This window comes from Toxorhynchites rutilus, chromosome 1 (genome assembly GCF_029784135.1).
Source record: "Toxorhynchites rutilus septentrionalis strain SRP chromosome 1, ASM2978413v1, whole genome shotgun sequence".
In the NCBI taxonomy this organism is placed as follows: domain Eukaryota; kingdom Metazoa; phylum Arthropoda; class Insecta; order Diptera; family Culicidae; genus Toxorhynchites; species Toxorhynchites rutilus.
Genome location: NC_073744.1, coordinates 43,935,033 through 43,948,482, shown reverse-complemented (window position 1 = coordinate 43,948,482; position 13,450 = coordinate 43,935,033). Strand labels below are relative to the sequence as shown.

Sequence of the window (13,450 nt, the reverse complement as noted above, 5' to 3'; positions counted from 1 at the left end):
AAAAACACAACACCAAAGGTTCTTTTCAGAACCATCAACATATTCAAAAAGAGTAAACAGTAAACTAATCCATTTTTCAGGTAGATAGGTAGGTATTCACGTAGGAGAAGAAAATAAAACAATATATTTAAAATATATATTTAACAAAAGCTGTCCCCTTTGTATAGTCCTACGTCACTCCGGTTATGTCCCCGACATTACCCACCCGTATTTTTTTGATACAGATTTTTTTTTGCTGAAAATACAGATATACAGTTTTTTTTCAGAAAATTTTACAGGATCAAATGTGGCAACCCTGGATATTCTTATAACAGGGTGGTTCACGGAACACAACTTATGGAGCATCTCAAATATTCCAAATAAGAACTTGTGTTATTTTATAGGGGTCGATATTCAAACTCCGTCGACCCCCAAAATAAATTTTCGTTTCTGTCGACCCCTGGGAAACCGAAATCGACCCCAGGGGGTCGATATCGACCGCTTTGAGAAACCCTGATCTAGAATAACGTCAATCAAGAAAATAATTTTCTAACTCATATTATTATCGTAAACACATTTAGCTGATCTCGGACAGGTAAAAGCACAACACGAGCAAACCAGACAAGGGAGTAAGAGACACGATTCGAAAATTTCCATGGTTACGAGTGGGACAAACATCCTAAATAAACAAACCGTTGCTCCCCTTGGTGCTATGTACTTCCCCCTGGATTATTAGTTTAGTTTCTGTGCTTCCACCGGGCAGCTCTAGATTCACATTCAGTGTTCAGAGCTCGGGAATCAGAGCTGTCTCCTCCTGGCAGGTGGAAATGGACGATTATATGCCACCCCGATACCAACTGCTAGGGCGAATCGGTGAAGGTGTCCATGGGTTGGTCGTGAAGGCTCGTGATCTCAGCGACGATGACAAAATAGTGGCCATCAAGAAGCTCACTTTGCGGACCAAACACGGTGGCATTGCGCCGACAACAATACGGGAAATCAAGGTTCTGCAAAACACACAATGTGAGAATGTAAGTGGATTACGTTTCGGGTTTCCTTTGAAATAACAGCATTCTGGTATATTACTTTCGGAATAATCATTTGAAACTTCAATCTTTGATGGTGATTTCTTATGCTGTATTTATTGAGACTCCAACAGCGAATGGATGTATGTGGTCTGGGTCGTATTTGAAATAAATTAGTATTTTTCAAAAGATTTCTTTACAAAGTCAAACATTTATTTTCTCTAAATTAATTGAGTTATTTATTTAGATTCTGTCACTACTCGATATGTATCCTGATCTGTCGGGAGTGTCCCTGGTGTTTGAGTACATGCCTCACACACTGTACAGCAGGATGAAGGACGAAGAGCATCCACTATCGCGAGCCGAAATTCGACGTTACACTGCCATGCTTCTGAATGGGCTGACATATTTGCACGATTTAAAAATCATGCACCGAGACATAAAACCAGCAAATCTGTTGATTGATAAAAAAGATGTGCTCAAAATAGCCGATTTCGGACTGGCTCGACTGTTCAACGATCAGGATTCGAGCAAAGTGTATTCGCCCCAAGTCGCCACCAGGTGGTATCGAGCGCCGGAGATTCTCTGGGGGTGTCAAACGTACGGACCCTGTATCGACATGTGGGCCGCCGGATGTGTGTTCGCAGAAATGTTACGAGGAGTGCCCTTGTTCGCCGGGGCCACCGATATCGAACAGCTCGCACTTGTCGTTCGCACGCTGGGGACACCCAATTTAAAAGATTGGCCCGAAGTGCGAAGCCTGCCCGACTATAACAAGATAAGATTTCCTAATGCGAAAGGGGAGCGCTGGCAGGATATTTTCCCAAGCTTTACTACTCAGAACGAAATTGGCCTGGTGGACTCGTTGGTGACATATAATCCCAGCAGGAGGTTAACAGCCAAGGAGGCAAGTATTTTCTATTTAACTTTCGGCAGCATAAATACAGAATAATAAATCACAATTAAAGGCAATTAATTTAAAACAATAAACCGTTCTTCATATCTGCTCACAGGCAATGCAGCATCAATATTTCACAGAAGGAGATGAAGGCTAGCGAGATCTGACTTCGTTTATCCCCGCGAATCCAATCATAGCGAGAGCGCAAAACTTTCGCAAGTTTCGTGTGGGAGCATACATTCGAGGGAAGAAGAAATGGGTAGGATGTAAATATATTATCATCCCACCAGCGGAAATTAACGCAATAAAACCCATTGGAGGACAAAATGGCAGATGTACGACCCACAGTAACCGTTCCGTCCCTTTATCGTCACCATTATTATTTTAAATGTGTAGCAATCCCCAAACCGAGAGCAAACTGATGTAAGGATTCAGGACAATAAAAAATGATTGTGTTTTTGTATCGATGCGTGAAATTGCTCTGTTATTCGAAATCAAAATTTAATCGCATTTATAAATCATCCGTGTGGGTTGTGTGTTTGGGGGTGAAATTCCCACTAAGAATCAATATACGTTTATTTTTCTGTTTTTGTACTCGTTTTTTTTGGGAGTGCTTTCTCAATCAACGTTTTAGATATTTTCCATATAAACTGTACGTGCGTTCGGCTTAAAGTATACGATCTTCGGAAGCATGTGGAACACACCTTCAAAAGCCCTCTCCTGTCGGAGGGTGCCGCTTACGAATAAGTCAAGTGTAATCGAATATACTTATTTTGAAGCACTCTATTGCAGTCTCTACTAGGAAACCATATCATCTGTTGCGACGGCTTGCTGGCGCGATTCGACTAAAATCCCACATGGATGGATATGACGAACGATAAGGTGGATGGAACGAAGGTCGGAACGAGAGGCTGATGACTATCATCGATATAATAGATTGAATTGGGTGAGAAAAATTTCACGCGCTCGTGCGCTGCCAGTTACGGAGAAAATCCCCTTATCCTTTCGAAGGGACGATAACATCGGTGCTGGGAAGTTGAAAAGATTGAAAGCTGCAAAGAGTACTCTTTACATATTTTACTGTCGCTCGATAGATTCCACTTGTCACGAAAAACTGGAGGTGACAAAGGAGCTCTTCGAGCAAGCGACTCAAGTGGATATAAGCAGCGCTGTGTGTATAGAGCACTTCAAATGCTTGCTGTTTGGGATACGGTGATTACAATTTCTTGCCGTATTTGCCAGAGTCTGTGCAAAGAAAGTGAGAACAAATCAATATAGATAAACAACACGAATTGAAACAAGCATATCTGATCATCTGGAGAGCTGCGATACACTTTCATCGTATGTATCTGTTGTGTTTCAAATCTTCATGGATAGCGTTCAACATAACACCCAATTCAACAACATAATCATATCCTACAGCTCAACAGGCGAAAAAAAAGAAATATTTTTTTTGACGTAGAGCGTCGTCTTTCATTAAGGGTGCCACATCAGAAAACAGGTCACGTTTTTATGAAATAAAGTTAACGTTAATAACTATTTTTGCCGCGAACGGATTTTGACGATTTACATACCAAACGAATCGGAAATTCCCTAAGATTTGTTTGATATTCTATACATCCAATCCCCTGCTGAGTAAATGATTAAAATTGATGAGAACTATAAGCGTTTCAATTTTCCCATACATTTGTTCTGCTGATTTGTGTGCTTTCCCGAACAGAGCTGTCAATAACGAGCAACGAAGGGGAAATCGTAGGATTTAAAGGGAATATTTGCCTAGAGTATAAACAGTGGATCTCGCTGAGGCAAACTTTCAGTCTCGTTCTGTTTTCAAAGCAATGAACATCGCTTGTTCTCCCTTGTTTTGCGTCATCACATGCCTTCGTTTCGGGTTTAGCTGTGGACGCGACCAAGTTATTTATTCGCTGATGTCTCTGGCATTACAATCAATGCATCAAACTGACGCTATTACATTATAGTTTTGAGCTACACAAATATGTGGGGAAGCATCAAGCTAGGCAATCGTCTGTTCACCAAGAAAATAAATATTCTGGAATTTGGTCTATGATTCAGTTTCGCATGGCGGTAGCAAAACTTTCTCCACTAAGGATGACAGCTGTGCTTATCTTGAGCATGGAAAAGCAACTAATGTAACTTTTCTCGAGGCCAGTAATATTAGCAGAAGCGTTTCTATTGAGTGTAGAGCAAAATGATGAGAAGTGTTTATATTCCTAGTAGCTTTAAGCCACCGATGTATGGCTCTGCATGCATGCTATGACGAACGCTTGTTTGGCGCTTGGTTTACGTTATACAAATGATGTCTAGAGGTGCGATTCCACTGAGACAATACTAAATAACATGTAGCATGGAATTTGATACTTGCAAGTATTGTCATTGTTGTTGTTTTCATGCGGTGCCAAAGTTATATTGATGTAGTTATGAGATGTGGAATAATGGTGCTGGTACAACAAGTATATTATCGACTGTAGCTGAGTCTATGATAATTGCGAAAACATGAAACATGAAACAAATTGCGACATACGATCAGCTAGTGTATTGTTCTGCGAGGGCAAGAATGAATCATCAATCAATTATCGTCAACTGATTCTACTATAAAAAAACCGTTTCAGGGCGATCAAACCATTCTACTAAACAGTTATTTCTAAAATTTCACAGCATTATAAAATAATATTCGAACTTATTAACAAGCGACTTTAGGGGGTCTCCGTAGCCACATTGGTTGCGCGTTCGCTTAGTAAGCGATCGATCGTGAGTTCAAAACTCAGAACCCTCATTGACCATCTTTGTGTTGTTACAGAATAGCTACGTCCACGCAACAATCATCAGCGATGGAGATCGATCCACTGTCGAAATAAGATCGATTCATCCATACAACTGCTCTGCTCTGCAAGACACATCGGGCTGCTGTTCTATAAATAACTCAATAATGATCATTCAACTGTCTCCGCTGTCCGGTGGTCCAACTGTGCATAATGGAAGAACAGAAAGAATACTCTTACGCCTAAATGGCTACTGTGTGAATGTACCTTATGTAATGGTATAGAAGGAATACTGGCGAATGGCAACTGTGTAATGTGCTAATTATAGATATATGATAACCATGTGACATGTACACGATTAAAATTCGGCTCTGTTACAGCTAAAATGCTAATGAGCCTTAAAATAAATAAATGGGATAAAAAAAAACAAGCGACTTATATAAAATAACAGCTAAGTTCTACGTCAACAATGCGGTCGTATCTTGGACACAACCTCCTATAATTTTTTCGATCTGTTTATCTCTCCTTTATCTTTCAATTCAAATAAAATGAATTCTCAGAATTCATATCAATAGATTTTTTTTATTTCTTTCGTTTATTTTTTTAAGACTTCTCGGCATTTTCAGATGTAACAGATAAAAACGAGTACATGCTTATCGGAAAGTCCAGCTTCCGATAGCTTTTCGCAGCAATGGACGCCGTATACCAGTGATAGCTGGGTGAGTGTACACTCTGTCCAACTTCTATAAGACCACCCTGATTATATTTAGTTGCAACACAAGCAGTTAGCACTTCAACAAGATATATTCATACATTGTTGAATGCTTCGAATAGTATATTTAGCTTCGAAAGTATATTTAGCGTCAATTTCATTCAAAAGTATTGTTTGTTTATTTATTGTGCTTAAATATGATAATTTCAGCAGACATGTTTCTACATCAATGAAAAAATTCAAAACTATTGCCTGATTTACATGTCAACAATTGGCAACCTTGCCATTTTGGGCTAAAAACTTGGAAAATTCGTGTTGGCTTACTATTTACAAAATTTTTCTGAACGGATTTCTCGATATTTTTCCATTTTTCCATAATTGTGACCTTGAGCTCTTCAATCGTGGTGTACCGCTTTCCTTCAGTGTAGATTCTGCGTACAAGGATTCCCCTAAGATTTTCAACAGGATTCAAGACTGGAGAACGAACCAGTCAGTCCAAAAAAATAAGTTTTTGTCCTTAATACATTGTTTAGTTTCCTTGCTGGTATGAATAGTAGCATTATTTTGCTGGAATGAGAATTTTTTTGTGACGATATCCATGCAAAAATGATAGGAGTAATCCTTGAATGATGTGAAAGCTATCTTGAGCTTTCCGGTTGCACAGAATCCCGCCAAAACTATGCACGAGCCTCCACCAATTGAAACCATCAGGACCATCCAAAATGAACTTTTTTTCATCCCTGAAGATAACCTAGCAAAGTTAAAAGTAAAAAAAATAATTGAAGAACTATTCATTATGGTACCGTTCTGAATCATAATTCGGACGTTTAAGGCATATGATGCAGAAAACAGATCTAAACTCTATGCACAGGTATTATTTGGTTGATATTTTTAATAAATTAGTTCAATATGCTTTTAAGCAGTAGAAAGGTAGTGGTCCCTATTTGATTGAAAACATAACAAAATCATCGAATAAATTGTTTTTCAAATGAAGCGAATAAGAATCAAACTTCGGACACTAAATCAAATTTCGGTCAGATTGAATTCAAATTTCGGACACTTTATTTTGTAATTTTTTGGACAAAAATTACATTACACTTGATTATATTTTATAGTCAATTGCGAAACACTTACCAAGCAATCACAGTAAACTGTTAACGATGATGAGAACTGATGAAACACGGGAGAAATTTAATTTTTTATGAACGGGTAAATCCTACGTGCTCACGCTAAGGAAACGTCAAACACAAACGATAATGAGTAGTGATGTAAGATTTCTGCCGATTGTGTTATAATTCAAATGTAGTTCTCATGTGGAATGATAGTGAAACCAAGGGATTACTCTAAAGAAAGCAAGTTATTAATTTGATAGTTATATTATCAGTGCATTAAGCATTTCAAGATATTAGAACAAAGTGTCCGAAATATGATGTTGTCCGAAATATGATTCAGAACGGTATATAGCCAAATGTATTCTTTTGAAAACGTTCTTTGTCGTGACATACCATGTCCCACTGTTGATTCATGTGAGCTTTGGCAAAACTCAGACGTCTTTCGATGTGAGATGGTGTAATATAAGGAGCTTGACCCTTTTAAGTCCTCTTTATGTAAGGACTTTTTACCACAATTTGACGAATTGTCTCCCGTGAAACATTTAGATTCAAGGATTGCTTTATTTGCATATTACGATTAGCCTGCAAAAATCTATGTTTTGTCAGAATAAAATATCTAGGATACACATTATCTGACCTCGGAGGAGATCAAAAGATTCAAAGGAATGGTCAGTTTTTATAAGCAATTCATCGATCACTTCAACAGCTCCGATTACCGATCTGTTGAAAAAAGGAGAGGAAAAAGTAAATTGGACAAAGGAAGCGGAAGAATCGTTCATGAAAATAAAATCTGTGCTAACTTCACCAAATGTGCTTGAAACCCCAGATTTTAGCAGTGCACCTCGTTCTGGAAAGCCAAAAGAAGCTACGAATCCAGAAATCGTATAACAAGTGTATCGACTCGTTTTGAACGATTGTAAAGTGAAAATACGCGAGTTAGTTGAGGCCGTAGTCATTTCAAAAGATCGAGTGGGATACATTTTGCAGGATATCTGGGATATGAAAAAGCTACCGCGCGGTGGGTGCCGCGTTTGCTGACCGTCGACCAAAAACAGCGACGCATTATTGATTCAACAGCCGATTTGGCGTTGTTGAAGCGTAATCGAGTGGACTTCTTTCGACGTTTTGTGACAATGACAAACCACGAAGATTCACATGGAGAGAATCATCGTCGAATGAGGAAGTCATCGCAGAATCTGAGGCATATTTCGAAGGCGTTCCGTACTACGGAAAGGGAATCGAAATGTAGGAAAATCGCTATACCAAGCCCTCGAAGGAAATTATGTTGAGAAATAAATATAGCTTTGTTTCCATTCCAATAATATAGCGATTGTTTCCATTAAAAATCCCGAGACTTTTCAGCTCATGTAGTACGTTGAGAAGGCGAACGTTGGGAACATTAGTGCTATTGAAGAAGGATATGGAGAGAGCCGTATGACCGGAATGTTTCAATTATGAATTTCAGATTATTGTTTTTCTTTGAATCACAATTTCTCGTGTCACTGTCCAGTCGCCTACCATGGTTCCTGCAACGCTTACGCATTGAATCTATACATTGAATCTTATCTAAAACTATAATACCTAAACTATAATTCTAAAATACGTGAAAAATGTTAGTTCAAGAATGAAATGTAGGAAATTATTTAAATTTTCGTAAAAAATACCAAAATTTTTTAAAATTACACAGAAATAAACAATATTTTGAAAATCGAAATTAATTTTTCTCAAAGAGATAGTTTTTTGAATTTTCAAAAAAAATGTATGAATAGCTCATAGATCGGAAGATGGGCACTTTTACTGGGAAAAGTGTTTCAAACAACAACTTTCTTTAAAAAAATACTAATAATGTTGAACTCGTAATACTTTTGTGTGTAAATTATCGCGAGTGCAAGCTCTTTTCTATTTAGAACCATGTTAAACACATCTCAAACGCTAGGATTTACACACCAAAATGTTACAAGTAAAGCATTATTTTTTCAGGAGTCTCCATACAAATGTGCCATATATTCCACAAACTGTTACAGATAGAAGTTGACGTCTCCGACAAAGCTTAATATTTCAATAAGATCTAAAACTTTGTCGTTTTTATGAATAGAAACAAAAATGGGATTAGTTTAAATTTTTTTAAAGAAAACATGAAAAAGTAGTTTTTATAAAGATTTTTTGGTAAAAAATAGAATTTTTATTTGTAAAATTTTTTGATTTTTTTTGTAAAAAAATTAGAAAAAATACTTTCCAAAAAGTAATCGAATTCATATTTTCAGATATTTAATTCACGGGTTAGCTCTCTCAAACTTAAATGATGATTTCCGAGCACCATTCCTTTTATATTGTCTATGTTTTCATCGGTTGAAAAGGTTTTGACGTGACAAAAAGTTCATTTTTCTTTGCCATTTTTGAATGCCTTATACCATTTATACACTCATGTTTTTGACATAGTTGAGTCCCCAAAAGTATTCTGCAACTTTTTCAATTTTCGGCAGAATAAACTTTGTTTGCAACACAATATTTTTAACCAATAAAATTACAAAAAATCGCCAAGTGAACTTGTTCTTAATGACGCTGTAAACAAACTAAACGATTAAATTGCTAAAATTACGCTCAAAATTGACAGTAGACAATAGTACCAACTTCAAAAAAAAGAAAAATGAGAAATGTTCAGCGGGAAGATTTAGAAGATTTCAAATTCCTGGCATATATTTGACCGAATGTAAGAATAGAATTAGGAAATTGTTGATATCATCAACTCCGTATATCCCTCCTCTTCCTGAACAAAATAAGTAACTTTATTAAGGTCGAGTCAATCGCGAGTGTTCGTTTTCGTATCCTTTTAAATTTAAAATTAAATGACATTGTTTTCAATAATTAATTTAAAAAAATAGAGTTAAGAGTTTGGACCCGTAGAACCCATGTAAATGAGCCGATTTAATAAAAAAAACAGCACCTTCTTCCTGAATTCAATCAGGATCGATACGTGTTGCGCTTCGCTTGCGCCCTATTAAATCATTCACATCATTCACATCCATTATACAAGGTAAAAGTAAAAAACCATTCTGATTTTAGCGTTACCTTTTATTTACAAATGATTGATTTTCGAAACATTCAAATAAACAACATTTATGTCCAATGGATTTACCTGAATATCCATACAGTAAGTACTATCGAACACCAGAGTATTATATTTTGCAGTCATGAAGAACAGGTCTTTTAGTTAACGAAAATGATGTACAACAAAATTGAATACCGTTATCCACGATCATTCGATACCAATGGAAACATTTCTGGCGGATACTTGTATTGGTATATCTATATCAAATACAATCCTTCCGTGGAGACTTGCGCACGATCTCCTCTCTCCCTCTCTGAGAATTGCAATACTGAGAGCGGGCAGAGCATAACTATGTAGGTATGCTTCGCTCTCCATGCTCAACATGTGCCGTATTATGTTGTCAAATTTTGCACACCCATAAAATGAGTTCTGTTCGGTGTCAACACCGTTATTGTCTATACGTATAGATGGGAACAATACAATGGGTGAAACTGTCAAAACAAACCATTTAGCAAACTGAAAGGGGAAGAAAAATGCTGATAGCGGCGCGTTTTTGGATATTAAATTACGTGAAGAAACTTTGTATCTTGGGCCAGCTCAAGCATTTGCCACGTGTGTTACCCGACGCATTTTGTTCAGAGGACAAATTTCATCCTCTTAGGTATTCACGAAATAAAGCCGCATTTCGACCTATTCGATTTTCTGGCAACATGTAGCTTGCGGTATAGAAGCACGTCGCACACAGTCTTTACATCGACGCAACACTAAACGACAGAAACAAATCTTCTTGATGCATGCTACGAGTCGATTGTTGTTGCTTTTTGTGGTACATCATTTTTCGACAAAATCGGTTGTGTTGATCAGTGTGGGCATTATCCAACAGCCAGCGGATCGGTGCGACGTTTGTAGAACAACATGGAATGGAATATAGAAAGAACGACGTCATTTATTGACGATTATCATAATTCACCCGAATTATGGAACAACAAAATACTTCAATACAAAGACATCCACATCAAAAAGGATAAGTTGAAGCAGCTTGCAGCTAAATACAACTGTACGGTGGCTGACGTGAAAAACAAAATAAAAAATTTACGCACTGCATTCCATCGCGAGCGCAAAAAGGTGCAACAGAAAAAGAGTGGCTCTTCTCCGGGTAAACAAACTAAATGGTTTGCTTATGAGCCATTGAGTTTTTTACTGGACGTGGACATACCCAAATCAACAATATCAACTGCTGGGAGTGATGAAGAGAACTTTGAGGTGAGTTTTCGTTTGGGTGCAAATAAGTGTGAGTGTGTTTATTCTGAAAAATATATTTGAAAAACATTAAAAGTTATGCGTAATTGTCCTGCCAAGGAACTCGTCCTTCGTCTGATCGAAAATATTTCATGAATTCATTTCTGACTTCTTTAGCTTCAAAAGTTGACTTCCGTGCTCGGTGTGGCAAATCCTGCAAACCAGTATCATCCTGGATAGCTGCTCTCCATGATCCAGGGATAATATTCCCATCTAGTGTTTCGATATCTAATGTTCCTTGAGGACAGTGTAGTGATCGCGATGTTTTACTCCTTCTCAAAAAGTTATGGAGATGAATACATGTTTTCGTGACAAGTTCTGCGTTTTCCAAATTAACCATCAGTGGTTTCCTAAACACACGGAACACACTTGCCAATAGCCCAAATGAATTTTCCACTACTCTTCGAGCGCGTGAGTGCCTATAATTGTATAATCTTTGGCTAGTACCTCTATCGTGATGACCACTGAAGGGTTTCATGATGTGTTCCTGTAGTGGAAATGCATCATCCGTTAACAACACATAAGGTGATAGATTATTGCTACCAGGAAGTGGTTCGGGGTCTGGCAATTTTAGCGTTCCTTTGGCCAATTTCTTATAAAATGATGTTTCTCGAAAAACACCTCCGTCAGATATTCTGCCTTGACAACCAACATTAGCATATATGAAATTATAATTTGCGTCAGCAACCGCCATCAAAACAATGCTAAAAGTTCCTTTGTAGTTAAAAAACATGCTGCCACTGTTTTTTGGGTTTTGTATGACGACGTGTTTTCCGTCACAAGCGCCTATACAATGTGGATAATTCCAGTACATTTCAAAATCTCTTGCTATCTTTCTCCATTCATTTTCAGAAGAAGGCATCTGAAAAAAATATGAACAATATGTGAATTTTTGTTTCGAATTCAAGTCAATTCACAAAAAGAGCGTATTACTCTAATTGTTGCAATAATTGATTTTTTTTCTTGTAGGAAGAACAACATCAACATGATCAAGCGGACCTACAGGAAGTAAACAACAAACGTGAAGAGGAGCGTCAAAAGTATATTGCCCCTAAAAGAAAACGGAAGAATTCACCTATTTCGGATCGCGAAGAGGAGGCATACAGTATTTTGAAAAATGCATGTCAAAGAGATGAGTGCTCAATTTATGGAGAATATGTGGCTAATGAACTGCGAAAGTTAAGCTCTGTAGAGAGAACAATTACTCAGCACAACATAAATAACGCATTATTTGAAGCGGGTATACGCAGACTTGATGAACTTGATCAAGCTAGTACACCTGTTTGCAATTCTGAAAGTAATTGTTTCACTGTTCTATCTTCCGAGACCGAGTATGTACCAACTATTACAAGCGCACCTTTGAGTACACAACTTCACAGCAACTGTAGTTACACTATTGTATCCCCAGAGCCATCTACATCCACATTGTCCCAATCTCAAAAAAATACCAAATAACTGATATGTTGGACGTTCTTGTACATTCTGAGTTCTTAATTATTAGATCGAAAAAAAAACTAAAATTTGTACTAGAACAATAAATCTTGTTATAATTTCAGTATAACCATATTGTATAAATATACGATTTGTAAAAAATAAAACTAGTTTCCTATACCAACACTTTCACTCACCCTGACAAAATCATTCAGAATGTCCATTAAAGCTCTGCATACCTCTGGAATAATTCTAGAAATGCTTGGCTCAGATATCCGGAACAGATACATGAGTGAACAATAGCTATCACCTGTAGCCAAATATCTCAATGTCACTAGCAGCCTCACATCAGGTGGTATTGATTCGCGAAAGTTTGTATCGATTTTTTTAATAATTGGCGAGATTTTTCCAAGTAAATATTGAAAATCCTCCATACTCATGCGAGTAAAGTTTCGGATTAAAGCTTCGTCCTCCACAACCAGTTTGTTGTATAAACTACTTTGAGCATCATGACTATCAAGATAAAGTTCTCTTCTCCACCACCGTGGCTTTTTTCTTTTCTTTTTACGGTTCAAAGCGATCACCAAATAAGCTGCTGCTGCGACTGTTTGTAAAGACATGATGCATTAAACTGCAGTTGCCTCAATGGAATTTCTATTGACGTATGCTACATGCATGAACGACGAGGCGCATTCGACCTAGATAAACAAATTTCGCATGCGACTTTAATTGAATGTTGTACCACACGCCGCAAACCTGTCTTCAACCAACAAAAGGAAACAAGCATCATGTCATATGTCGTACAGTGTTGACTCAATGGAATTGCGGCTTAAGTTTGATTAAATCAACTGAAGTAAAAGAAACGATATTCACACTTTGTCGTGTCACTTAGGCGGCTCGCACACCGGAACAATAAGCAACTAGCAAGCTGCAATACGTAATATGCAACATGCAACATATTTTGTTGTTCTTCGCATACCAGAGCAATAAAAACGCCTGACATTCTGCAAACAATCTACTTAATGTATGAAACTTGTCAAATTATGAGCGATAAGTTGCTCTTCAACCGACACGTTGGGTTGCCAGCGATATGTGTTGCTCTGTAAAGGCGATAGCGATATCGTATTGCGTCGGTGTGCGAGATCACCAAAAATTAAATGGAAAA

At 37.5% G+C, this 13,450-nt stretch overlaps 2 protein-coding genes across 2 annotated transcripts; both read left to right on the top strand.

Annotated features, from left to right (window-relative positions):
- The first annotated feature begins 657 nt into the window (after positions 1-657).
- Positions 658-2,332, top strand: LOC129762823 (cyclin-dependent kinase 20). The gene is made up of 3 exons (XM_055761368.1): positions 658-1,010; positions 1,252-1,911; positions 2,018-2,332. Exons 1-3 carry the CDS (start codon positions 807-809, stop codon positions 2,057-2,059), a joined length of 906 nt encoding a protein of 301 aa, XP_055617343.1. The 5' UTR covers positions 658-806; the 3' UTR covers positions 2,060-2,332.
- A 7,899-nt stretch (positions 2,333-10,231) lies between these two features.
- Positions 10,232-12,463, top strand: LOC129761889 (uncharacterized). The gene is made up of 2 exons (XM_055759720.1): positions 10,232-10,818; positions 11,824-12,463. Exons 1-2 carry the CDS (start codon positions 10,471-10,473, stop codon positions 12,307-12,309), a joined length of 834 nt encoding a protein of 277 aa, XP_055615695.1. The 5' UTR covers positions 10,232-10,470; the 3' UTR covers positions 12,310-12,463.
- Positions 12,464-13,450: the final 987 nt, after the last annotated feature.